Here is a 23,883-nt window from a genome sequence, read left to right as displayed (position 1 = left end):
GCACATCTGTCTTTAAAACAAGACTCGGATAGCCGGAAAACTTTTCACAAGCATTTTAATTGTAAATATTGACATTTTGTTCCTGGCTGCATGTGAAGCCTTGCTTGTGTGTGTGTGTGTGTGTGTAGCAGTTTAGTGCAATGATATCAAAGCAGTCAAGTGTCCAGAGCACAGAACCAGCGTTCATTTCAAACCGTAACTTGCAGAATGAACTCTTTCAAACTTTTAAATTACATTTATAATACTGCTTTTACTCTATAATACACTATTCTACAAATGGAGCAAAAAGACATTTTACATCACTGGCCCTATATCTTAACTTTACACGTGTATGCTTGATTTTTTTTTTTCTTTTTCAAAAAAAAAAAAAGACCCTTTTGCCATAAGGAAGGAAGGTAGATGCTACACTTGAAATCTAAGGTGCTGAACAGAGTTCACGGAAATCTACTGCTGGTGTTTGCTTTCAATGGCTATGCTCCCATTCTAAATAGCAAACCGGGACTTGTAAATGTTGGGAGGGAAAAATGCTTCGAAGATTATAGCGGGTTAGATAAACTGGCCTACTTTAGTTAATTCAAAAATACCTTCCATTTTCACATCACTTTGACCTAGATGTTAAGAAACATTAAGTGATGATTTTCACATTCATTTTAAAGAGAGGAGTGCCTGTAACAGAGTCTCCAATGCTGCCAGTCGAAGGGAGATGTCTTTTTGTTTTTCCATACTTTTCACTTTCACGTCAACAGACATGTAAGGCGACGGGAGAGAGTTGTCATAATAAATACACTAGCTTCATTATGAGTCGATCCGAACACCGTTTAGAAATCACCGCGGCTCGTGCTCGGTCCTCATTTGATTAGGATGTCCCTGAAAATCTCTCCTTAATAAATAAGTGTCTCAAGAAAGGCACTGAAATATACAGCTGGGACAACATGCGCGCCACATGCTGCTGAGCAACTTACCTATTTTGTTCCTCAACCTGCTTGATTGAATTGGGTTCTAATGTGTTCATGTTTTCGTCAAGTGTTTCACATTAATTGATGGCCGGTGGGTCACCTTCTGGAGCGCAAGGCAATACACAGGCGTTAGTAGCACAGTAGTAATTGTACACACGCAGGTGACATCTTTGGATTTCTCTCACTCGAACAAACACACAGAGGTGCTTTAGGGTGTTTGAAGACGTCAAGCGCTGGAGGAGTGCAGAAGCCAAGCTCAGTGGTCTCAATGCGGCGCTCAGCCTGGTCTTCTCACGCAGGCGCAAATGAGTCATCCATGTTGGCACGGGAGCGAGGCGTTGAACGTGCGTCCTCCAATCCTGTTCACACCTGCATGTCAGGACCATCGGACAAGCCCAGGACGTTGGCCTCCTCGGATGTCAAACCGCTCTTCAGTGTCCTCCTCACTTTACAAAGCAGAACACAAAGTGGACATGATTAGAAAAAGGAGAATTGAAGTTAAAAAATATTGATAAGATAAAATACTGTACAAACACATTACAGGATTGTTTTATTCACATTTATTGAGGATTATGTGGTATCAATGTAGCACATGTATGAATGAATGAGTGAATCTTTATTTCAAACATGATTTAAAGAAAAAACAATAAAAACAAACAACAAAAAGCAAACAATGTAGCACTAATAGTATGAATGCTCCCTCTAGTGGTGCATGAAAGAAGCACTGTCTACGTGAAGTTCAGTTGTATTTAACTTTAGGAACTGCTGGTTGCAAAATTTTTATTTCGGTAACTGTGCAATTCAGTGAATCAGTTAGTTTTATTGTCCTATATTTAGCTACAAAAGTGTTAAGGTGCCATGAACTTTAAAAATGACTCACGTGATTTGCGATTGACTCTGGAGCGCCGCCTCTCACGGGGTTGCGTCCTCGGACCCGGCCCCTGAGTGGCCGAGCGTACGATCCGCTCCATGATCTCGTCGGCCGTGTCATCTGTGCAGTTGATGGTGTCGTCGGTGGCGATGCACCACGGCGGCACTTGAGCTGAAAACACAAAAGTTGGAGCAGATGATAACATTGATTTTTTTTTCCCGGTGGGATTTATGTATTGTTTTGTGACTGGTGACAAAATAAAAGATGAAATTGCAATTAGTCACCTCTGGTGCTGCCGACCCGCGTGCGAGTGCGAAGGCCCGGCACCGTGGAGATCTCGCTGTCTCCACTCTGCACGTTGCCCTTCAGCACGGCCTTCATGTTCTCGTGCTCGGCGGCGTCCTCGGCGTACTGGATGCCATGAGGCTGGCTCTCGGGCGTGTCGGGCTGGGCGCCGCCGAATTTACCGCTCTGCAGGAAATAGGGGGTACAGGCCAAGGTGAGAATCAACAAATCACTGCTATTCTCCGGTCAAACATGTTCTCATCCATGATGACACAGCACTTTTCAGGCTTTATGAGTCGTTTGTTTAGTCACAGTTCACAGCAGTCATTTCAAATAACTCTTTTGCAGAAAAATATCAGACAAACTCTTTCGCTAGATAACAGTGGCTACAATTATGCATCACTATTTTAGTCCCCCCATTTTTGTCTTGAATGTATCTTTGGTTATATATTTGTCGTCCCATCATTGCCATGCAAGCTTAAGTTCAAGTCTTGTATGTTAGTCACAGCAAAAATATTTCTCATGCGGCCCGTAGCAGGCAGCAGGGCCCCTACCTCACTGTCACCTTCGTCGTCGCTCTACAAACACGAGAGAGGGAGGATGCGGTAAAATGTCATGCGGGAACTTCTAATGACAACATTGCTTATGTAACTAATCTGATATTTGGAATACAAAACAGCTAGAGTCTTCACCTCTACATTGAGATAAAAATGATATTTTGATCTTCTTTGGCTTACAGCAATAGAAGAACACACAACATACTATACAATTATCTCTTTTGTGTTCCTGTCTGTCAAAAGTGATCATTTTTATTTTAGGAAAGCAGCTCTTGTGGATGCGGCTCTTACTGCTTGAACAGTGTGAATGTACAGACTTGTTATTTCGATCTAACGCATTGGTACTGCTTACCAATGTTTCCCTTCCATATCGATCCGTAAATTTACTCGGAACATTAACAGAGCAGCATATTTTGACATACATTTTTTTCAGTTCATATGACTTCAACCAGTAGGTGTCGGTAAAGCCCATTGAAGCTGGTGCCACCTCGCCGTAAAACAAAACGAAGAAGAAAATGACGTAACTTCCCGTTCACGAACGAGTCGTGTATTGCATTTCCCGTTCACCAACGAACGAATCTGTGAATGAACGAATGAGTGAGTGAGTGATTCGCATTTCCAGTTCATCGCAAGAACGGGTTAGTGAGGGAACAAATTGTGACTTTCCCGTTCGCGAACGAGTCAATGGGTCCTTCCTTCCGTCCTTCCCGTGCATCAACGGATCAGTCAGTGAACGTGTTGCGTCGTTTCCCTCCTGGCGTCAACTATGTAAGCCAGAATGTCGATTTACGATTTGCCAAGGAAAGAAAGAACCACTCAGTGAAATACCACTTCTTTTATGCGCGTTTTCTCCAAGCTAACGGCTAACTTTCTTGCATGAAAGGATGCGCCGTTGTGCAACAACGGGGAGATTATGCTTCTCTTTGGGTAATCTTGATTTTATAACACTTAAAATAACGTGTATGCATATATACGCCTCAATATATCTACTGCAATTTCACATTGGATTGCTGGTTTGAAATTTACTTTTATTATTTTTAATAAACATTTATGTTAAAACTTGTCTGGTGTTTTATTCCTTGTTTTTATATTCGCCAATTAAAACATAAAAATCAGACGTTTGGTTAACTGCTCACAATATGTGTAGGTACACCTCATGGACACTTCAATATGTACACTACACGAGGTAAAAAAAAAAAAAAAAAAAGAATAAATAAATAAAGGGTTAACTGCACAATAAGAGTACCTTTGGGCATATTTTTTACACCCGGGATCGAACCAAGCCCTTACCGAGCAAGAGCCCGTGTCATTACCCAGTCGGCTAGTTCACATGGCACACATGGTCGTCTGCACTGTTTTGTACTAGTGATGTGCATTCCAGTTAGTGAATCTTTAGAATCGGTTCACTAAAAATATTTGTTCAAAAGAATCGTTCACTGAATCGTTCCACTACACTTTTTTTATTTTTTATTTTATTTTTTTTTACTTCGTGTAGTGTACCTACTGTAGTGTCCATGAGGTGTACCTAATCACAGGCCACTTCAAAAGGGAAAAAGCTTAAGTGAAAGTGAAAAGTGCCACACCCGCCCTCACCCCCACTTTCTGATTGGCTGTTTGATCTGTGACGTCACTTGGACACTCCATTAGGTACACCGCCATCCTCGGGGGTCCTCGGGGCCGCGTTCCAATATGTTTTCCAAGTTACCCTCGTTAAGCGCACCTGCGTGAAAAGTTTTAGCTCCTTTCACGTTCTGCAGGAGCTAAAACTTTTCACGCAGGTGCACTTAACGAGGGAATCACTCGGACACTCCATTAGGTACACCGCCATTTTCAAGTGTACCTAATAACAGGCCACTTTATTAGGGAAATATCATCGTCAAAGGTCACAGGTGTCAAGCTCTGGTCCTCGGGGCCGCGTTCCAACATGTTCTCCAAGTTACCCTCGTTAAGCGCACCTGCGTGAAAAGATTTTGGTCATTTTCACGTTCAGCAGGAGCTAAAACTTTTCACGCAGGTGCACTAACGAGGGAATCATACGGACACTCCATTAGGTACACCGCCATTTTCAAGTGTACCTAATAACAGGCCACTTTATTAGGGAAATATCATTGTCAAAGGTCACAGGTGTCAAGCTCTAGTCCTCGGGGCCGCATTCCAACATGTTTTCCAAGTGACCCTCGTTAAGCGCACCTGCGTGAAAAGTTTTAGCTCCTTTCACGTTCTGCAGGAGCTAAAACTTTTCACGCAGGTGCACTTAACGAGGGAATCACTCGGACACTCCATTAGGTACACCGCCATTTTCAAGTGTACCTAATAACAGGCCACTTTATTAGGGAAATATCATGGTCAAAGGTCACAGGTGTCAAGCTCTGGTCCTCGGGGCCGCGTTCCAACATGTTCTCCAAGTTACCCTCGTTAAGCGCACCTGCGTGAAAAGTTTTAGCTCCTTTCACGTTCTGCAGGAGCTAAAACTTTTCACGCAGGTGCACTTAATGAGGGAATCACTCGGACACTCCATTAGGTACACCGCCATTTTCAAGTGTACCTAATAACAGGCCACTTTATTAGGGAAATATCATGGTCAAAGGTCACAGGTGTCAAGCTCTGGTCCTCGGGGCCGCGTTCCAACATGTTCTCCAAGTTACCCTCGTTAAGCGCACCTGCGTGAAAAGTTTTAGCTCCTTTCACGTTCTGCAGGAGCTAAAACTTTTCACGCAGGTGCACTTAACGAGGGAATCACTCGGACACTCCATTAGGTACACCGCCATTTTCAAGTGTACCTAATAACAGGCCACTTTATTAGGGAAATATCATGGTCAAAGGTCACAGGTGTCAAGCTCTGGTCCTCGGGGCCGCGTTCCAACATGTTCTCCAAGTTACCCTCGTTAAGCGCACCTGCGTGAAAAGTTTTAGCTCCTTTCACGTTCTGCAGGAGCTAAAACTTTTCACGCAGGTGCACTTAACGAGGGAATCACTCGGACACTCCATTAGGTACACCGCCATTTTCAAGTGTACCTAATAACAGGCCACTTTATTAGGGAAATATCATGGTCAAAGGTTACAGGTGTCAAGCTCTGGTCCTCGGGGCCGCGTTCCAACATGTTCTCCAAGTTACCCTCGTTAAGCGCACCTGCGTGAAAAGATTTAGCTCCTGCAGAACGTGAAAGGAGCTAAAACTTTTCACGCAGGTGCGCTTAACGAGGGTAACTTGGAAAACATATTGGAACGCGGCCCCGAGGACCCCCGAGGATGGCGGTGTACCTAATGGAGTGTCCAAGTGACGTCACAGATCAAACAGCCAATCAGAAAGTGGGGGTGAGGGCGGGTGTGGCACTTTTCATTTTCACTTAAGCTTTTTCCCTATTGAAGTGGCCTGTGATTAGGTACACCTCTTGGACACTACAATAGGTTCACTACACGAGGTAAAAAAAAAAAAAAAAAAAAAGAATAAATAAGAAAGTGTAGCGAACGATTCGGTGAACGATTCTTTTGAACAAATATTTTGAGTGAACCGATTCTAAAGCTTCAGTTCACTAACTGGAATGCACATCACTAGTACAAAACAGTGCAGACGACCGTGGGCTGTCATGTTGAAGTAGCCGACTGGGTAATAACACGGGCTCTTGCTCGGAAAGAGCTTGGTTCGATCCCAGGTGAGAGAATACACCATAAAGTGCTTTTATTGTGCAATTAACCCTTTATTTATATATATTTTTTTTTACCTCGTGTAGTATACATATTGAAGTGTCCATGAGGTGTATCTACACATATTGTGATATAAAGCAGTTAACCAAACGTCTGATTTTTATGTTTTAATTGGCGAATATAAAAACAAGGAATAAAACACCAGACAAGTTTTAACATAAATGTTTATTAAAAATAATAATAAAAGTAAATTTCAAACCAGCAATCCAATGTGAAATTGCAGTAGATATCTTGGATAACAATATTTAGGCGTGTATATGCATACGCGTTATTTTAAGTGTTATAAAATCAAGATTACCCAAAGAGAAGCATAATCTCCCCGTTGTTGCATAACGGCGCATCCCTTCATGCAAGAAAGTTAGCCGTTAGGTTGGAGAAAACGCGCATAAAAGAAGCGGTGTTTCAGTGAGTGGTTCTTTCTTTCCATGGCAAATCGTAAATCGACATTCTGGCTTAAATAGTTCACGCCAGGAGGGAGACGACGCAACACGTTCACTGACTGATCCGTTGATGCACGGGAAGGACGGAAGGAAGGAAGGCAGTTGACCCATTGACTCGTTCGCGAACGGGAAAGTCACAATTTGTTCCCTCACTAACCCGTTCTCGCGATGAACTGGAAATGCGACTCACTCATTCATTCACTCACAGATTCGTTCTTTGGTGAACGGGAAATGCAATTCACGACTCGTTCGTGAACGTGAAGTTACGTCATTTTCTTCTTCGTTTTGTTTTACGGCGAGGTGGCACCAGCTTCAATGGGCGTTACCGGCACCTACTGGTTGAAGTCATATGAACTGAAAAAAGAACATTCGTTCTTTTGAACCTATCGTTCACTCACGAGCCAACACTAGTGTGGGTGTTGTATTATAGAAAGTAATGTGTGAATAACCGAGCCAATTATTATTATTATTATTATTATATATAATTTTGTGTGTGTGTGTGTGGGGGGGGGGGGTGTAGTTGTATTGTTTGACGTATATGTTGTTCCCACGGGATGTTGTAATATAGAGAAAAATGTGTGCGTTGCCGTTGTCGATATTACCGTGTTTTTTGTCTGGTGTATTGCTTAGTTGTGCGAGTTATTGAAGTTAAAAAAAAAAAAAGGTATCAGTGTGTGAGTGTGTGTGTGTGTGTGTGTGTGTGGGGGGGGGGGGGTTCCCATTCGTTTGAACGAATCTTTTGAGCGAACTCATTCTAAAGATTCAGTTCACTTAAAAGAACTGGAATGCACACTGAAAGTGTAAACAATCGCGTTTCTCGAAGGATTTCCTATAAAATGATCAGAACGGACTAAAGTTCGATCCAACACATTGGTACTGCTTACCTGTGTTTCCCTTCCATATCGATCCGTAAATTTACTCGAAACATTGAAAGAGCAGCCTATTTTGACATGAAATAGCCTCGTGCGTATAGCAGCTATCATTATAGCATTAGCCACCCGCAAACTCCCATGAGCCTCAGCAAAGTGTAAACAATCGCGTTTCTCGAACGACCTCCTATAAAACGATCAGAACTGACTAAAGTTCGATCTAACACATTGGTACTGCTTACCTGTGTTTCCCTTCCATATCGATCCGTAAATTTACTCGAATCATTAACAGAGCAGCCTAGCCTCGTGCGTATAGCAGCTATCATTATAGCATTATAGCATTATCCACCCGCAAACTCCCAAGAGCCTCAGCTCGTAGACTCCCATGAGCCTCAGCAAAGTGTAAACAATCACGTTTCTCGAACGATCTCCTATAAAATGATCAGAACTGACTAAAGTTCGATCTAACACATTGGTACTGCTTACCTGTGTTTCCCTTCCATATCGATCCGTAAATTTACTCGAAACATTTACGGAGCAGCCTATTTTGAAATGAAATAGCTTCACGGGTACAACAGCTATTCGGTGACGCCCCCTGACCACGGTTGCCGTAATGCTGGGAAGCGATGCGACCTTGTAATTTACTAGTCGTACTAAAACATACTGAAACATTTTGGCAGAGCACTGTGTACAACCAGTATGGATCAACAAATTCATCAATTGATCCATATATAAGGCGCACTGTTGGCGTTTCAGAAAGTTCTAGGTTTTTAGGTGCGCCTTATAGTCCGGAAAATATGGTACATGTGAAGACCTTGCTGATGTAATCACAAATGTATGTAGCGGTGGTGGGAGGTCAGAACCAGCAAAGCCTTTGTCTGCTGGCCTAAACACGGTCAGAATCACTGACCGACATTTTTCAAATTTAATTTCTTCCATGACATTGTTATTCTTGTAACTTAAACGACTAGATTTGAAATTTGACCACAAAGGGCCAACGGAGGCCTGTGAGCTGGTCTTTGATGACATCAGCATTTTTTTCCTTTATTATATGGTTGGTCCGTTGTTCACTTACATCTGTTATCAATTTCCCTCTGGTTTTGTTCCTCTCACGATGGTTGGCCCTCTTCTGCTTCTGCTGGAGCACCCGCTCCCTGGTTGTGCGGTACTCCAGCGCAAATTCACTCAGGATCTTACTGAAGCGATGAATGCTGACATCACGTACGCCGTATATTGGATGGCCAAGGAACAACAGGAAGGCATGAAACCTATAGGAAAATAAAGATAAAGATTAAACAAACATGTAAAGTGGCAAGCAGGATTACAAAAAAAAATCATACCTGTTGATGATCCTCCGGTGTACGATTTTCAGAATGATAATCCTCTCCGCGCAGTCTTTGAGGAAGTCGGACATTTTTTGCTTCAACGCCGGTTTCATCTCATGTTTGGCAATGACCTTGAGGTGATCCCATGAAGCTTTGCACCTTCGCTCCATCTGAGTCAGATTGTCTTGAAGTTGGTCAAAGTCCACCTAGCCAAAAAACAAAACAAAACAATCAATAAACAAGCAGCCACCTGGAATAAGAATGCTAGCTGGATGTTGAATTCAGTCACTATCAAATATTTTTAGTATCGATTATTCTATCGATTATTCCATCGAGTAATTAGATACAATTGTATTTGCGTTAAAATGTGTTGAATTGTTTTTCCCCAATTACTGTTTATTAAACAATTGTTTTTGTTTATGTGGTATTATTTAATGATTAAAAAAAACAATAGTTAAGCATTATCACACAAGATTGATGGCCATGCTTTTCCAAAGTAAAGGCAGATGTTTGCAGATGTCTTATTTTGATTAAACACCAAAGATGAATCAGTCTTTTTTTCATGAAGGACTAGAGGAATCAGAATTATTACTTTTGAGAGGCTGAAATCAGAAGATTCGGATGACCTTTAGTTAAAAATACCTGATTTGAAATACGAGGTGATTGACTTCTTAATCGGTTAATTGTTGATTAATCGATTAATACGGCTAGTTAAATCGTTCCCACCTTGGTCAACCGGGTGATGGCCCCAATCTCCGAGTAGAGATCGGAGCTATCCGGAAACTTCTCCACCACGATGGCGCAGGTGTGGTGCAGCAGGGACTGCTTATGAACCGTGTCCTTCACCTCGGGGACTTTCTCGAGGTAACTCAGCTCAAAGCCTTTGGCCTGGACAAGCAAGCAAACAAGAATACTCAAGAGAGGAGAAAAGGAAGGAAGGGGGCGGGGTGGCAATCAAAAGGCGCCAAATTGCAGCGCATTTCCTCTCTGGCAAAGACTCAAAAAGACTCTCAAAGCGTGCCAAGATGATCTGTAGCTTCATTAGGTTGTGATTATCAGGAACCACAATCTACTTCCAGGCCGGCAGATTGCTGTGCTGGCCACAGCGGAGAGCTCAAACCAGCACATAGCATGAAAGACGCAAACACTCTCTCCTTTGTTCCCTTTCCAACTTTAAATGTCAAACTAAAAACAAAAATTCCAGACATTATTTATGGGCGCTGGCTTTTTTGATGTCGATGACTTGTACTTTCCCCTCGCGTGTTTGTCGCTCATTCATAGAAGAACAGATATATACTCCTCACACGACCAAACTTCCAGAAAAATACACAACCGCTCAAATATTTATTTCTTCTCAGAGAAAAGTCTATTGAGCTTTCCCACACATTGTCCGGCATTGCTGACAAATTAAAAAAAACAAAACAAAAAAAAACATAAAAGTGTGCAGATACTTAAAAAAGCTGATTCATGTCAACATCTTCCAAAGGGACCTACTTAAGTCTTTTAAATATTGATGGAATTTTTTGCACATGATGTTTACTCACATTAGTGCCATTAAGGAAGTTGCCGATGGCTAAGAGTGTGGTCAAAATGTAGCGGAGAGTTGTGTTCTTCTCCAATTGGTCCATTCCTTCTTTAAGATCCTGCAGGGGCTCCGCAACTTCCTACAAAACACAAGAGTCATCAATCAGCCTGATATTTCCCAATTCATTTTTACAAGTACATGAACATGGGCATAGGCATGGGGGGAACATGCAAACTCGAAGGCTCGAGATCTGAACCCAGAAGGTCTCTATTGTGCTAAGCATATCTCGGCCATGCTGCTCCAATAGGAAGCCACGTGAAATCTAATTAGAAAGAAGAACTATAGCAACAAATCTGCCTTTACAAAAATAATAATGCTCACTTTTGACTGACACTTTCTCAGAGGTATTCATTTCACCAGTGAGTTGAAAAAGTTTCAGATGTTCTTTTTAGTTATCTATCTATGCCAACAACATATCGTGACAGGTTGATTCTCCTCAAGGCAAAATATGTGCCTGGACTCAATAAAATAAAAATACTTTGTTATCCTGCTCTAGAAATAAAAGCTGAATTCAAATTGATGGATTTAAACGTGTGCATGTGATCAAAGCAAGCGCAGACACTGACCTTCTCCGTAAGCTCATAGTCCATCTTGAAGGCCCACAGCTGCAGGCGGGCCGACAGCTCGGTGATGGAGGAGAGGATGAGGAGAAACTGCTCAGCGCTGCCCAGGGGAATTTCGGGATTGAGCAGCTGAGCCTCTTGGATCTTCTGCTTCTCTTCCTCCGTGGGGATCATGGTCAGGATTTTCTGAGAGCAGATGAGATGACAGAGAGGGGGACAGAGAGTTCCAGGGGGGATCGTTTATCAAGTCCTCATCGCCTTGTTTTTGCATAACACGTCTGGAGGTAAATCATAGAGCGGCAGAGGAGACAAATTGATCCTGACATTTTCCACCGCTGTTTATTTAAGAGTTCCAAGAAATATATGTGACGTGTGAACTTTCAACCTTTTTATTTGGCTTAGGAAAAAATTTTTTTTCCAAAAGGCAAAAGGTGAACAGCAACTTCTTCTGGAGAGCGATCATTCTATTGCATAATACTGAAGGGATACAAAATTCATCGTTCTCCACTGGTGTCTCATCATTTTCAAGTGCTGGTGGACATTTTAATATTCAAAGTGATTAAATACCCGCCGCGAGAAAGACAAAGGACAGGCAACACGAGGTGAATGAATTCTTTTTTTATGAAAGATCCAATTGTGAATTTTTGTTGCGTCGGCACGGCATCAGTCCAGCGCACTTATTTTGCAGCCAGTTGAACTTGATGCCATTCCTCCAGACAGTTCACATTTTCACGTGGGTTTCTTATCCTTACCTCGATGCCTTCTTTGTTCAGCGCATACTCATCAAAGTTGAGGATGGCCGTCTTGATGGTGCGAGGAGGCGGTAAGACGGTCAAACCGATGTTTATGGCGTTGCTGCGTTTGGAGTCCAGGACGATGATTTCTTGACGTTTGCCATCAACTGCTGCTTTCTATGAGACGCGGCACAAGTCGGCGATCGAAACCACATACAGAGGGTTCATACATTTTTCACAAAGTCGAAATCATCCATCCATCCATCCATCCATCCATCCATCCATCCATCCATCCATCCATCCATCCATCCATCCATCCATCCATCCATCCATCCATCCATCCATCCATCCATCCATCCATCCATCCATCCATCCATCCATCCATCCATCCATCCATCCATCCATCCATCCATCCATCCATCCATCCATCCATCCATCCATCCATCCAATGTACCTTGGTAATAGGCAGCTCCTTGGATTTGGACTCAAAGAGCTGCTCCAGCTTGGATGTGTCCAGTTTAAGTGGCTCTAATTTGGACCAAAGGGATTCCTTACAGAACTTATGGCTCTTGCACTGCCACTCCATGGGGCGCACCTCTTTCCAGAAGAGTCGAATTGTCTTCTTTTTCTTGAGGAACAGAGGAAGGTCGCCCCGATTCACCTGAGGGGATGGCGGCGGCATGAAGGGGGGAGGTGGGAGCACCATTTTGCCAAGGATGGGAGGAGGCGGGGGGCACCCAAAAAGGGGAGGGGGTGGCGGTAGAACAGCACTACGCAGCGGAGGAGGCGGCGGCGGCGGCGGGACGTGATCACCAGACCCCATCACACTTTCCATAACTAAAATATCCAAGTCATCCTCATCCCGCAGGTCGGTGAAATCCATTTCCTTGATGCGCAGTTCCCTGGGTGCGGCCATGAGCTGGTCCCAAATTTGGTCCGATTCCTTCTTCTGGGCCGCCGGGATGCCGCCGGAGTTGTCAGTCTGAGCGTGCTGCGGCTCCTTTGACGCTTCCGCTTCAGTCAGAGACGCCAGACCTTTGACCAAATCACCAAATTTTCCAGCCACAGCCCGTACAGTGCTTTGCTTGTCTACAATGTCCACCTCCATTTTCTTCACATTTTCTTCATTGGCCTGCCTGTGAGCTTCCAGTGTGGAGATCCGGCTGGCTAAGCTGGCCACAGAGGGGTCAGCCACCTCTGGGTCCTTTTCACATTTACATTCCGTTTCTTTCTCGGCCTCTCCTCCTCCGTTGTCATCTTTCTTGTTGGACGTGTGAGCGTAGAGCATGTCCAGCATGAAGCGCTTGTTGTTGAGGATGTCGTTCTCTTCCGAGACTTCAATGCACTGGCTCCACTGGCCTGGTGGGAGGAAAAGATCAAAATGAACACATAAACTCTGACTTGTTCTACATCAGGCTGTCTTTTAATCACTGAGTATTTACATTAGTCTTGTAAGATTTGTTGCATTAATTTAGCTGCTTATCCCCCTTAAAATAAGTTTATTAAAAACTGACTTGTACATTTTTCCCTTTTGAGGGCTGCAATTTATAATTATTTATTATTTATCAATTAATTTATTTTTGTTTTGTTTTTATTTATTTATTTTCTTATTTATATCAAATTTAGAATACTAAATAAATTGATTGTTGAATTAAATCGTGCCATTAAATCAATTTATTGTAAATAATCAAATACCATATAAAATCAAAATACAATTTTACATGAATACTAATATACATTTAATTATAAGTATTTTACAATTATTTTTAAACTTTATTTTTTTTTTTAAACCTCATCTTACAAACGACCCGTCTCAAAGGTTGTCCTTGAGCGCATATCCCTGCTCTACATGGATTATTCAAAGACTGTCGCCGCAAGAAAGAAATACCTGCTTCAATGTCATTTTTGACTTTCTCCTCACGTTCCTCCCTCTCCAGAGTGCTGCTGGTGGATGAGATGCTGGATGCCGAGCAGTTGTCCTTCTCGTTCACTTCCTCATTCTGCCTCTCCTTCTCGCTAAGCACTATACTTTCCTCCACATCCCTCTCTATGGTCGGAACTCTCTCGCAATCTTCCTCTAATTCAACATCTTCTACATCCACTTCCACGTCAATACTATCTGCCTGTGCTTCCTCAGCTACTTCCACTTCATCAGCCACGTCCACCTGCTCGTCGACTTCTCTCCCGGTCTCACACTCCTGCTCTATCTCCTCAAGCTTGCCTTCTTCATTTCCCACTCCTCCCTCTTCACACCCCTCTGGCTCTTCCACCACATTCTGAACTGGTCGAGTGTCCTTCACATCCTTCGTGTCTGCTGGCGGCTCTTTTGCAGCCATATTTGGTTGTGAGGGAGGTGAAGGACAAAGTTCTGATCCTGTTAATGCTGGACTTTTTGTTCTTGTTGGGGAGTCATGTTTTGACGCCGGGACGGATTCAGTTCCTGCAAGAAAGTTTAGAAACCATTCAGAAGCGTGCAGATAACCTTGCACCTCTGATGCTACTGCTCAATTATTTTAGCTAGCTTCAGACTAGATTTGTCACTTCACTATCTCGATTAATAAAAAATATCAGTGCATTTATTCATCCATCCTAACATTAAGCAGTACATCTGAATCTATTTCCTTCATGCTAATGATAATTGTTTACCTAACGTCTGCTGAGCATCGGGTGTTTTGTCTTGCTGTGAGGCGATGGATGAAGTCGTGACACAGCGAGATGCCGAGCGGACGGCGGGGTTGGAACTCAAACACAGCGTGATCTCCGTACGGCCTCTTACGGGCATCCGAGGACGCTCTCGCTCGTACTCCTCGGCCGCTAGCCTCTCCACGGCCTTGTACCTGCCACAGCGAAGGATAATGTTAAATTATTAAGATCATGATGTTTCAGCACTCTGAATTAGTAAGCACACACAAATACAGCTGACATGAATAAATATTACAACGCTGACATAAGCAAACTGATTTCTATTATTGCAGCTGCTAATCAAATTCTTTCCATATGATCTGAAGGTGATTTTTTAAAAAAAATCAATGATTACAACTGTAACAATATTGTCAGTTGATGTGCACCAAGTAAAACCCACCTTTCCTCTCTGGCTTGTCTCGCCTCTTCCCTTTTTTCAACATAGTCTCGACTGAGATGGATAAAGAAAAAAAAAAATGAAGGTTTGGATTGACAATATAGTCAATTTTGTGTTTTGCAAGGTGAGACTGACTTGAAGCGCTCCCTCTCCTCCCTTTCGATCCTCTGCAGACGCTCCTCTCGTTCCATGCGCCTCCTCTCCCTCTCTGCAGCCAAAGACTCCTGATGTTGCCTGTACGAGGAGCTCAGCAAGCTTCCTAAAGCAGGTCTGCATGTATAAAGAAACAAAATTCATATATGTTGGAGTGTTGATAAGTTTAGAGAATGTCATCCATGCCAACCTTTCAGTTTTAGACTCCGGTGTGCAGGTTGCCGTACTAGTGAAGCGATTGCTGGGTGCTTCTGGACTTTGCTGCTTGTCTGGCTGTGCTGCTTCATTGGAAGTAACCCTGTAAACGGATCAACACAATAAGCCCGATCACAGATAGCAAAAAAAATAATTGACAGGTTGACCCTCTAGCCAAAAGCCTCAAGATGCCACAAGCCAACTTAACAATATAGGATGCCATGTGATGGCGGCAAAGCACTACTTTTATCATGTTCTACAGCAAGCCCAGCAGGTCTTTTTGAGAGTGTTGGATGTTTTAGTCAAACTGAAGGTGGGAGAAAGTGTGAAACAAAGAAGTTGAAACGAGACAGTTGTCAGTGTTACACATAAAAGAAGTAGATGGAGACAAGGAATTAAAAAAAAACCTGCAACTTCGTTATCATCCATTTTTAAACAATAATGTTTTTCCTCATAAAATCGCAACACTGTTGTTGTAAAGCTATTTTTGTCTCATATAATAAATTATGCTTTTACGAATTCATCTTCGTACCATCTTTACTTTCATCCTGTCGCCAACACTTTATTCTCGTAATTCCCACGATAATATTCTTTTAGTACCCCTTTGTAAACAGCAAAATGTGACTTTGTGAACACTGATGAGAGAGACAGTGACTCACACTAAAAATCTCTCTGGTCTTAAAATATAGTTATTGACTCGTCTTGTGTTAACGATGGTTCGTATGAAAAACAAAAGCCCGATGAGTGATAAAAATCTCAAAATAACTTTCCAGGAAATTGCAAAAAGAACTTTTTTTCTTCCTTTCCCTTTAACCACAGGTCTTTAAGGAAGTCAGACAGATTGTGGTGGGAAAGGAGGTGTTTTAGTAAGAGTGGTGGAAAAAAACACGACCAATACAGGAAGGAGGCAGGAAGGAATAAAAAAAAAGGAGCACATTTATCATGGATTCAATCAACAAGAAACTACGAGACAGGATTTGGGATGGTTATGTGCTTATTTGGGACAAATTTCAAACTAAAATCTTTGCGATGATTTGCAACAGACACAAGAGAGGATGTCGCGGTCCTTAAGATGATCAACTTCCTGTCTTTTAGGATTCAAAGCACAAAAACAGCAACACTGAGCCCAATTTCATTGAGCCAAACCAAAAGAATTATTTATCGAAAATTTTCCATTTAACTGATTATGACGGCTCGACGCTAATCCGAGCTAAGCGGGGTAAACTCCAACCAAAGCACTTTTGAAGTGCCAAGAAAAAGTAGCATTGTAAACGAAATACCAGGAGTTACAATTTGAGGTTTATCGCAACGAGCTAGCTTGATGTATTGTGGTAACAATGAGCTCATAGAATTTGCTTATTCGCAGAGAGCGAATTCGGGTTCCTACTGATTTATGGTCAGTTCTAGTCAGTGTATTTTTTTTTTTTGGGAGGGTGGTGGGTAAAGGACATAATGGGTTGGTTGTATCCCATCCAGGACAGTTAGCCTACAATACCTGTGATCGTCCTGCCTAGAGGACTCAGTGACTGGATGACATTCATCATCTGTCTCCTCCTCCTCCTCCTCCTCCTCTCCTTCATCCTCCTCCTCCTCCTCATCTCTGCGGTAGGGGACGGTTTGAGGTTTCAAAGGAGGGAAGTGAGAGCGCAAGAACGAGAAGTGCGACAGGCAAAGTGAAAAGATAGAAGCAAAAATGACTTTGGAAAAAGACAACACAAACATGCTGACAAATCTCAATGTTTCCCATGAACGATATTTCTCAACGGACTCACTCTTTCCATTTCTGGAAGTCATTATTTCAGTTCAGCGAAGGCTAAAAGTAAACGAGAAATCGTAGTGCTTTGATTTACGCTTTATTCCGGTTATAATTTTGAGGGAAACACTGAACACACACATGCAGCAAGCAAGTAAGATGTTGAAGACAGAGAAACAGGTGCAAGAATGTTTGTTAGCTGCTTTTTATTTTGAGCTGATATCAATTTATTAAGATTAAAATAAAATATGTTAGGCTACTTCCTGGTTGGTCCCTCGACAAAGTCCAATTTATGTTTTACTTTTTCAGACTTATCTGAAACATGTTTTGCAAGTCATTGTGCACATTACGAAAATGCCTCAACTGCATGTAAAATATTTCCATCATAATTGGATGAATTTTTGAAAAAAATGAGCTCCCTAAATGTCACTAAAATTAAATTGCCAATCACCATGAAAAGACAAACGTGATGAAAAAAAAGCAGGAGGCCAAATGTGTCCTCTAGGTGGCAGTAATGTTTGATGACTTATATGGATCCGGGTGACAAAAGAACTAAATCAAAAGATGGGAACAAAACATCCCTGGTGGAGGTAAAATGGGACAAAGGCACGTTTGTCTAATATTACTTTAAAAATAAATTGTTAGTGACCAAAGAGGTGATTCCTTTCAGTGAGATATATGCTCAGTGTTATTTCCTGTTCTGCCTCCACACACGTGAGTCTTGTTGCCCGTTTTCTATTTAGATCCATCGCTCGCACGGGCCCTTCTGGCTTTCATTAACAAAATGGAAAAACGTTGATCTTCAAAGGCCGCTAGAATTTCCTGTAGTGGGCCGGTATCGCATGACCGGCCAGACCTGGGAGCTACCAGAAGGTTTAATTGGTATGCTATTTCAAAACCTGGCTGGGATGTGATGCATTAAGAGTGGCAGTGATCAGGTGAGGGGCGAGTACTTTTGTCTGCTGACTAGTACTGATAAAACCCAACCGCAACATCTGAAGTCAAAATGGAAACATTTGGATATCCTCCTTCAGTGGCTTTGTGCACCTCACCTTTCGGCGATGTCTTCAACACGCTGGCCTCCAAAGGGCAGGATGCCGCTTGCATAAGGGCTGCATGGCGACGCCGGTGCCGAGGCGGGACCTCTATTGTTTTGGAGAGAATGCCTGCGGCTGCGTCGTCTCTCCAGGCCGCGTCGCTCGCTGGCGCCGCCCATGCTGGCCCGCCGGCGCTCCTTCCTGCCGCTCGGAGGTATCTGCGTCTCATCGTCACCGTCCTCGCGGCGAAGAGTCGTCTTGGGATAAAACCAGAAACAAGTCAAATACAGGATGACATCACAATAGATTTGTTGAGGAGCTTTCTGACCTCGTAGATGTTCAACTGCTCTACAAGGTCAAGGTCAGAGCCCTTCCTGCTTAGGTGTCTCTGTGCCAAAGCCTCGATGCCCTGCTCCTCCAAACAGTCCACCACGTCGTAGTAAGAGTCTTGATCGGGCAGACTGGCCAGAGTCTAAAACAAAAGTGGATGAAAGGAGTACAACTCAATGAGAAGAACTCTTGGAAAAGAACTTAGTAAACAGTTTAGTGAAGTTCTACCCACCTTGTTGATGAGCGTCATTGCATACACCAGCAATTCAGTATCTACTCCGTCTTTCTCATTCAGGATCTCCATGACGTTGCCCCATACTTTTGTGCCTGAAATAGTCAAATCCAGACAGCAGATGGTGGTCATTGGAGAATCAGTCTTTTGTTTTTTTTCTTTTCACAGCACATGTCTTCATTGGTGTCGCTGTTGAACTGGAGTCTATCCCAGATGACATTTGACCCTGGGCCGGTTGCCAGTCATACACACAGGGCACATATGGAAATACATTCCTACACTTGAATTTCGGTGCAGATTCAGAAAAGGCTGTTTTAAAATTGCTAACAACATTTCCTATTTCAAGTTTTATCTATACACTCGACAAGTGGATTTGACTGAGATTATAATTCAACTCAACCAATGCACTGATCTAATTAAGATGCATTCCTCTGCAATTACTGACTTCACTCTACAAAAATGATCCAAATAAGACTAGACTAATTTGTTCTGATTCGCTCTATTATTCTGCTTTCCCTAGGTATCATTTTACCTCTTTTGGCATCCACAGCATTCACGGCATTAATGAATAAAACGGCGTTTGATTCTGCATACTCCACAAACACCAGCAGGAGCTTCAGCGCTGTCTTCACCACCAGACGAAACTGCACAGTAGGAAATGCGCATTTGACCATTTGTAAACACAGTTCCTAAGTAAAGTTTTGTCATCATTGTAACCTGTCTTGCGTGACTTGATAAGAGCCTGGCAGGAAATTGTGTTTGTGTGTGACGGTCTAAAACTTAAAACTAAAGTATACAGGGTGCTAATTCAGCAGAAATTGAACACCATTAATAGTGAGCATCTATAAATATAAAAGCAATTAATATATGAAAAAGATTTAAAAAAAAAAAAGGTTAAAAAAGGGGTTACAACCAAGTGTAACAATCTGGCCACTAGGGGGCTGAGTTGACTACACTAACTTGTAGGTTGAAATAAGTGAGTGTGTAATTTTAGAACGTATATGATGATCAGGCAGTGGATCCATAGCATCATACTTGAAAAATAAAGAAATAACAACTTTTTTTGTTTTACCTTAGCCCCGACAAGGGTGTAGAGCCATTGGACTATTTCCTTATTTGCAATGAGGCCATTCATGCCATCCACAAATAGCATGATCTGTCCAAGAGCTGGAGAGGGGGGGAAAAAAAAAAAACGAGATGGAGGCGAAGGTTTAGTTAATCATCCACCCAGACAAGTCTTGTTATTGTCTTTTCTCTGAGAACTGAGTGTCCTTCTCAAAACAAGTGGAAGAACTACGGAATTTCCAATGTTATTAATTTCAGTGGCAATGCACAGCAGGTCGTCTTGGCCTTTTTTTTTAAAGAATGAACCATGACACACATGCATGCACGCACACAGCACACAAGCACACACACACACACCCACACACACAGAACAGCATTTTTGGGAGTGCAAAGTACAGGACGACCTAAATCAGCACCACTAAAAATGTACATCATTAAGAGATCTTAGAATAATTTATTTTATATTAATTTAGCTTATTAAATATTTGTCTAATTTAAGACTATGATTTTTTTTCAATTAGATAGGCTTAATGGGTTAATTAAGTAAAATCATAGCAGTTTATACTGTTAGAATAAAATACTTTATTTACACAAAGTTTGAATTTTTTATTAAAATTAATTATTGCTTTTATTGTCATTTCATATAAGGTGCTGCCGAGCCCTACTGGGAGCAAATTTAGCTTCAGTGTCCTGCTCAAGGACACTTTGACATGGTCACAGTGGCTTTAGGATTGAATCCACCACCTTCAAGCTGGGAGACAAACACTCCACCACTGAGCCACACTCCCGCCACTTTCCCAGGGAATGACGTGAATCATTTCTTTTAAAAATCAAATGTTTTATGCCGCCGGTTTTTGTGTGGAAAATGAGCTTGACCCGTTCTCGTATGAAAAGCGAACATCGCAAACAGATGTGTATTGTTATGAAAGGTGTTGATTATATTGCTGTGGACCCCATAGAAACTTGAGCTACTGTCCAGGAGAAACTTGAAAAAACAACTCGGCGCACTCATCCCTCAAGTCAACCGACGTGACTGTAAGGAAAATATTTGAGCAGACCGCCTCGATGGACGCTGACATGACTTCCATGTGTAAGCGGATACATAAATAAGAGGAAAATAAGAGTCAAGGGATCTCAGTGGGGAAGAGCTCGGGTCAGACAAGTGTGGGGCTTCTGTTAAGGAGGGAATTGGGGGAAGGGGAAGACGTACAGCTGAACTGACAAATGTTTTTTCCCCCCCCTTCAAACAGTAGGTGCTTAGTAGAGCCTCAGTGATCACTGCCGCACACACAACAAGGGGTTAATGCGTTCACACTAACAGGATGAGCCTAGCTTGACCCCACTACCTCCATTAATCAGCTAATGGCAATGGGGAGGGGGCATTGGGGGAAAAAATATATAAACAAAACTTGGTAACTTTGAGAGAACTTCCAATTTACCATTAAGGACACCTTTCAAAATCAATAAGTAACTTATTGATGTTATTAGTTATTAGTGTTAATTTATGGAGCATCAGAAGTCAAAGAGACTTAGTGAATTTGAAAATAATCTAATAAGAAATAATGAACATAGTGTCACGTCCCCACGTCACCTGACTTCCAGCCTAGCCCGACTCATGGAATTGCCAGCACCTGCTACAGCTCGTTAGGTTCCCTATTTAACCTCTCTGTGTTCTGCCAGTAGTTGTCAGTTCGTCTGATTACCCTGCACGTGATACTGCTGCCTTTTTGTCCCCGGACCAAACTTTGTAGCCAACTGCTTCCTTGACCTTCGACCACGCTCCAGATCGCCGCCTGTCCTGACTACTTGCCCGACCTTCGACCACGCTCCAGATCGCCGCCTGTCCTGACTACTTGCCTGACCTTCGACCACGCTCCAGATCGCCGCCTGTCCTGACTACTTGCCTGACCTTCGACCACGCTCCAGATCGCCGCCTGTCCTGACTACTTGCCTGACCTTCGACCACGCTCCAGATCGCCGCCTGTCCTGACTACTTGCCTGACCTTCGACCACGCTCCAGATCGCCGCCTGCCCTGACTACTTGCTCGTTCTACATCCCCGTTTTCCCTCTCACCATTAAAGGATCGTGCTGCACTTGGTTCCCTGTCTTTGTTGCCTGACAGAACGAACTGACCAGAAATGCAACCAGCGCACGATTCCCTAGACACGGCCCGCTTGACCCACACGGAGTGGGAGCTCGGCAAGACCACAGAGGAGATGGCGGCGTTAACCAGGGTCGTCCAGCAGCAGCAACAGCAGCTCCAGCTGCAGCAACAGCAACTGCAGCAACTGCAGCAGCAGCAACAGCAACTGCAGCAGCACCACCAGCTCCACCAGGACCTGGTAGAGGCTCTCAGGGATCACAGAGACTTGGCTCCTCTGGCTGCTGCAGATCGGTTTGTGCCATCTCTGTCCACGTCCGTGCCGCTTAGCCCCGCCGATCAGCCCACCGTTATGTCCACGCCCCGTCCTGCCTCGGCACCCGGGCAGTACGTGGACGTCCCTGAGCCCAGACTCAGCAACCTCGCAAGGTTCGACGGTGACCCCAAGTACGTCCGGGCCTTTCTGACGAACTGCCGTGTCTTGTTCGACCTCCAGCCCGTCACATTTGCCACGGAGCCAGCCAAGGTGGGTTTCGTGCTGACTCACCTGACGGGCGAGGCATGGCTGTGGGGAACGGCAGAATATGAGCGGCAGGGACCCGCCTGTTCGTCGTTTGACGCCTTCGCCGCTGAGATCCTGCGCGTATTTGACCTGGGCTCCGCCTCGGAGGACGCCTCCACAGAGCTCCTCACGCTGCGCCAAGGCAGCAGATCCGTCGCCCAGTACGCCATCCGGTTCCAGACGGTGGCGCGTCGTAGCGACTGGAACACCCCGGCTCTCGTCGGTGCCTTCATCCACGGACTCGCGGACTATATCAAGGACGAGATGGTGTCCTGCGAGCGCCCACAGACCCTTGAAGTGGCCATGGACCTGGCAGTACGGGTGGACCGGCGGATCCAGTCGAGGCGACGCGAGGAGAGGAGAGCGGCTCCGCCCCCCCGTCACCGTGACATCAGCCCGACACCTCGGGTGTCATGGAGCGCACCGGTTTTTTCACCGGACCTGTCGTCCGCCAGGGACCCTGTCCACGTAAGTCAGCGCGCCTTTATTGCTCCTCACACCCAGCCCAGCAGGTCAGAACCCATGGAGATCGGACGCACCTCTCTCTCTGTGAGGAAACTCAGTCAGCGCATCAGAGAGGGGCTTTGCCTGTACTGCGGGGGTGAGGGTCACTGGGTGGTCTCTTGCCCGACGAGACCCAAGGACACCCGCCAAGCAAGGATCCGTGTGGGGTCGGTTTTTTTGCCCCCCACTACCTGTCGCGAGTCCCTGTCCCAGGACCACTACTCGACTCCAGCCCGCGCCCTTGCCTCTCGGCCCTCCGCTTCTCCAATCCGTGGGCAGCCGCCGCGGGTCCGGTCTCGCCGTCGGCCGCAGCGGATGGCCCGGGCCCTTACTCCGCTGCCGTTGCGACGTCCGCAGCCGGGTTCTGCTCCGGTGGGCGGGGTATTGGGGTCTGACCGGCTTCCTGCTCGGAGTCGTCCGGTAGGGACCCGTCCGGTTCCCACGCCGGCCCCCTGGTCGGCGTCTCCCGACGCCGCGGCTGGGAAGGTGGACTGGGCGGTAGTGCCGCCTGATGACGGGGCTTGGTCGACGTGTTCTGATTCGGAATATTGACTGCCGCACGTCTTGGGTTCCCCCCCTCCCGCCCGGTCTCCTGCTCCGTCTTGGGGTTCTGCTTTTGGGACGTCGGGGGCCGTCCCTTGGGGGGGGGGTTCTGTCACGTCCCCACGTCACCTGACTTCCAGCCTAGCCCGACTCATGGAATTGCCAGCACCTGCTACAGCTCGTTAGGTTCCCTATTTAACCTCTCTGTGTTCTGCCAGTAGTTGTCAGTTCGTCTGATTACCCTGCACGTGATACTGCTGCCTTTTTGTCCCCGGACCAAACTTTGTAGCCAACTGCTTCCTTGACCTTCGACCACGCTCCAGATCGCCGCCTGTCCTGACTACTTGCCCGACCTTCGACCACGCTCCAGATCGCCGCCTGTCCTGACTACTTGCCTGACCTTCGACCACGCTCCAGATCGCCGCCTGTCCTGACTAC

General features: G+C 44.5%; 1 protein-coding gene across 5 annotated transcripts in view; it reads right to left on the bottom strand.

The window, feature by feature from the left end:
• Nucleotides 1–38: 38 nt before the first annotated feature.
• The window catches only part of fhod3b (formin homology 2 domain containing 3b), a 67,497-nt gene continuing 43,652 nt past the window's right edge, over nt 39–23,883 (bottom strand). For 2 of the 5 annotated variants that reach the window (XM_037274183.1, XM_037274182.1), the window contains 21 exons: nt 19,742–19,836; nt 19,202–19,313; nt 18,670–18,764; nt 18,436–18,579; nt 18,123–18,364; nt 15,313–15,420; nt 15,105–15,239; nt 14,973–15,023; nt 14,537–14,727; nt 13,779–14,330; nt 12,345–13,249; nt 11,909–12,067; nt 11,160–11,342; nt 10,553–10,672; nt 9,735–9,896; nt 9,024–9,214; nt 8,759–8,951; nt 2,667–2,690; nt 2,112–2,298; nt 1,837–1,998; nt 39–1,402 (listed from right to left, as the gene is read on the bottom strand). In XM_037274183.1, the coding sequence (XP_037130078.1) occupies nt 1,320–1,402; nt 1,837–1,998; nt 2,112–2,298; nt 2,667–2,690; nt 8,759–8,951; nt 9,024–9,214; nt 9,735–9,896; nt 10,553–10,672; nt 11,160–11,342; nt 11,909–12,067; nt 12,345–13,249; nt 13,779–14,330; nt 14,537–14,727; nt 14,973–15,023; nt 15,105–15,239; nt 15,313–15,420; nt 18,123–18,364; nt 18,436–18,579; nt 18,670–18,764; nt 19,202–19,313; nt 19,742–19,836 (4,094 nt within the window). In that variant the 3' untranslated portion in view covers nt 39–1,319. Of the gene's footprint in view, nt 1,403–1,836; nt 1,999–2,111; nt 2,299–2,666; nt 2,691–8,758; nt 8,952–9,023; nt 9,215–9,734; nt 9,897–10,552; nt 10,673–11,159; nt 11,343–11,908; nt 12,068–12,344; nt 13,250–13,778; nt 14,331–14,536; nt 14,728–14,972; nt 15,024–15,104; nt 15,240–15,312; nt 15,421–16,812; nt 17,290–18,122; nt 18,365–18,435; nt 18,580–18,669; nt 18,765–19,201; nt 19,314–19,741; nt 19,837–23,883 lie in introns of those variants that run through there. The other 3 variants (XM_037274186.1, XM_037274184.1, XM_037274185.1) reach the window with 3 other exon arrangements.

The sequence above is a fragment of the Syngnathus acus genome, chromosome 16, assembly GCF_901709675.1.
Source record: "Syngnathus acus chromosome 16, fSynAcu1.2, whole genome shotgun sequence".
Taxonomy (NCBI): Eukaryota; Metazoa; Chordata; class Actinopteri; order Syngnathiformes; family Syngnathidae; genus Syngnathus; species Syngnathus acus.
Note: the sequence above shows the minus strand (reverse complement) of the source record. Positions and strands in the feature narration are given on the sequence as shown.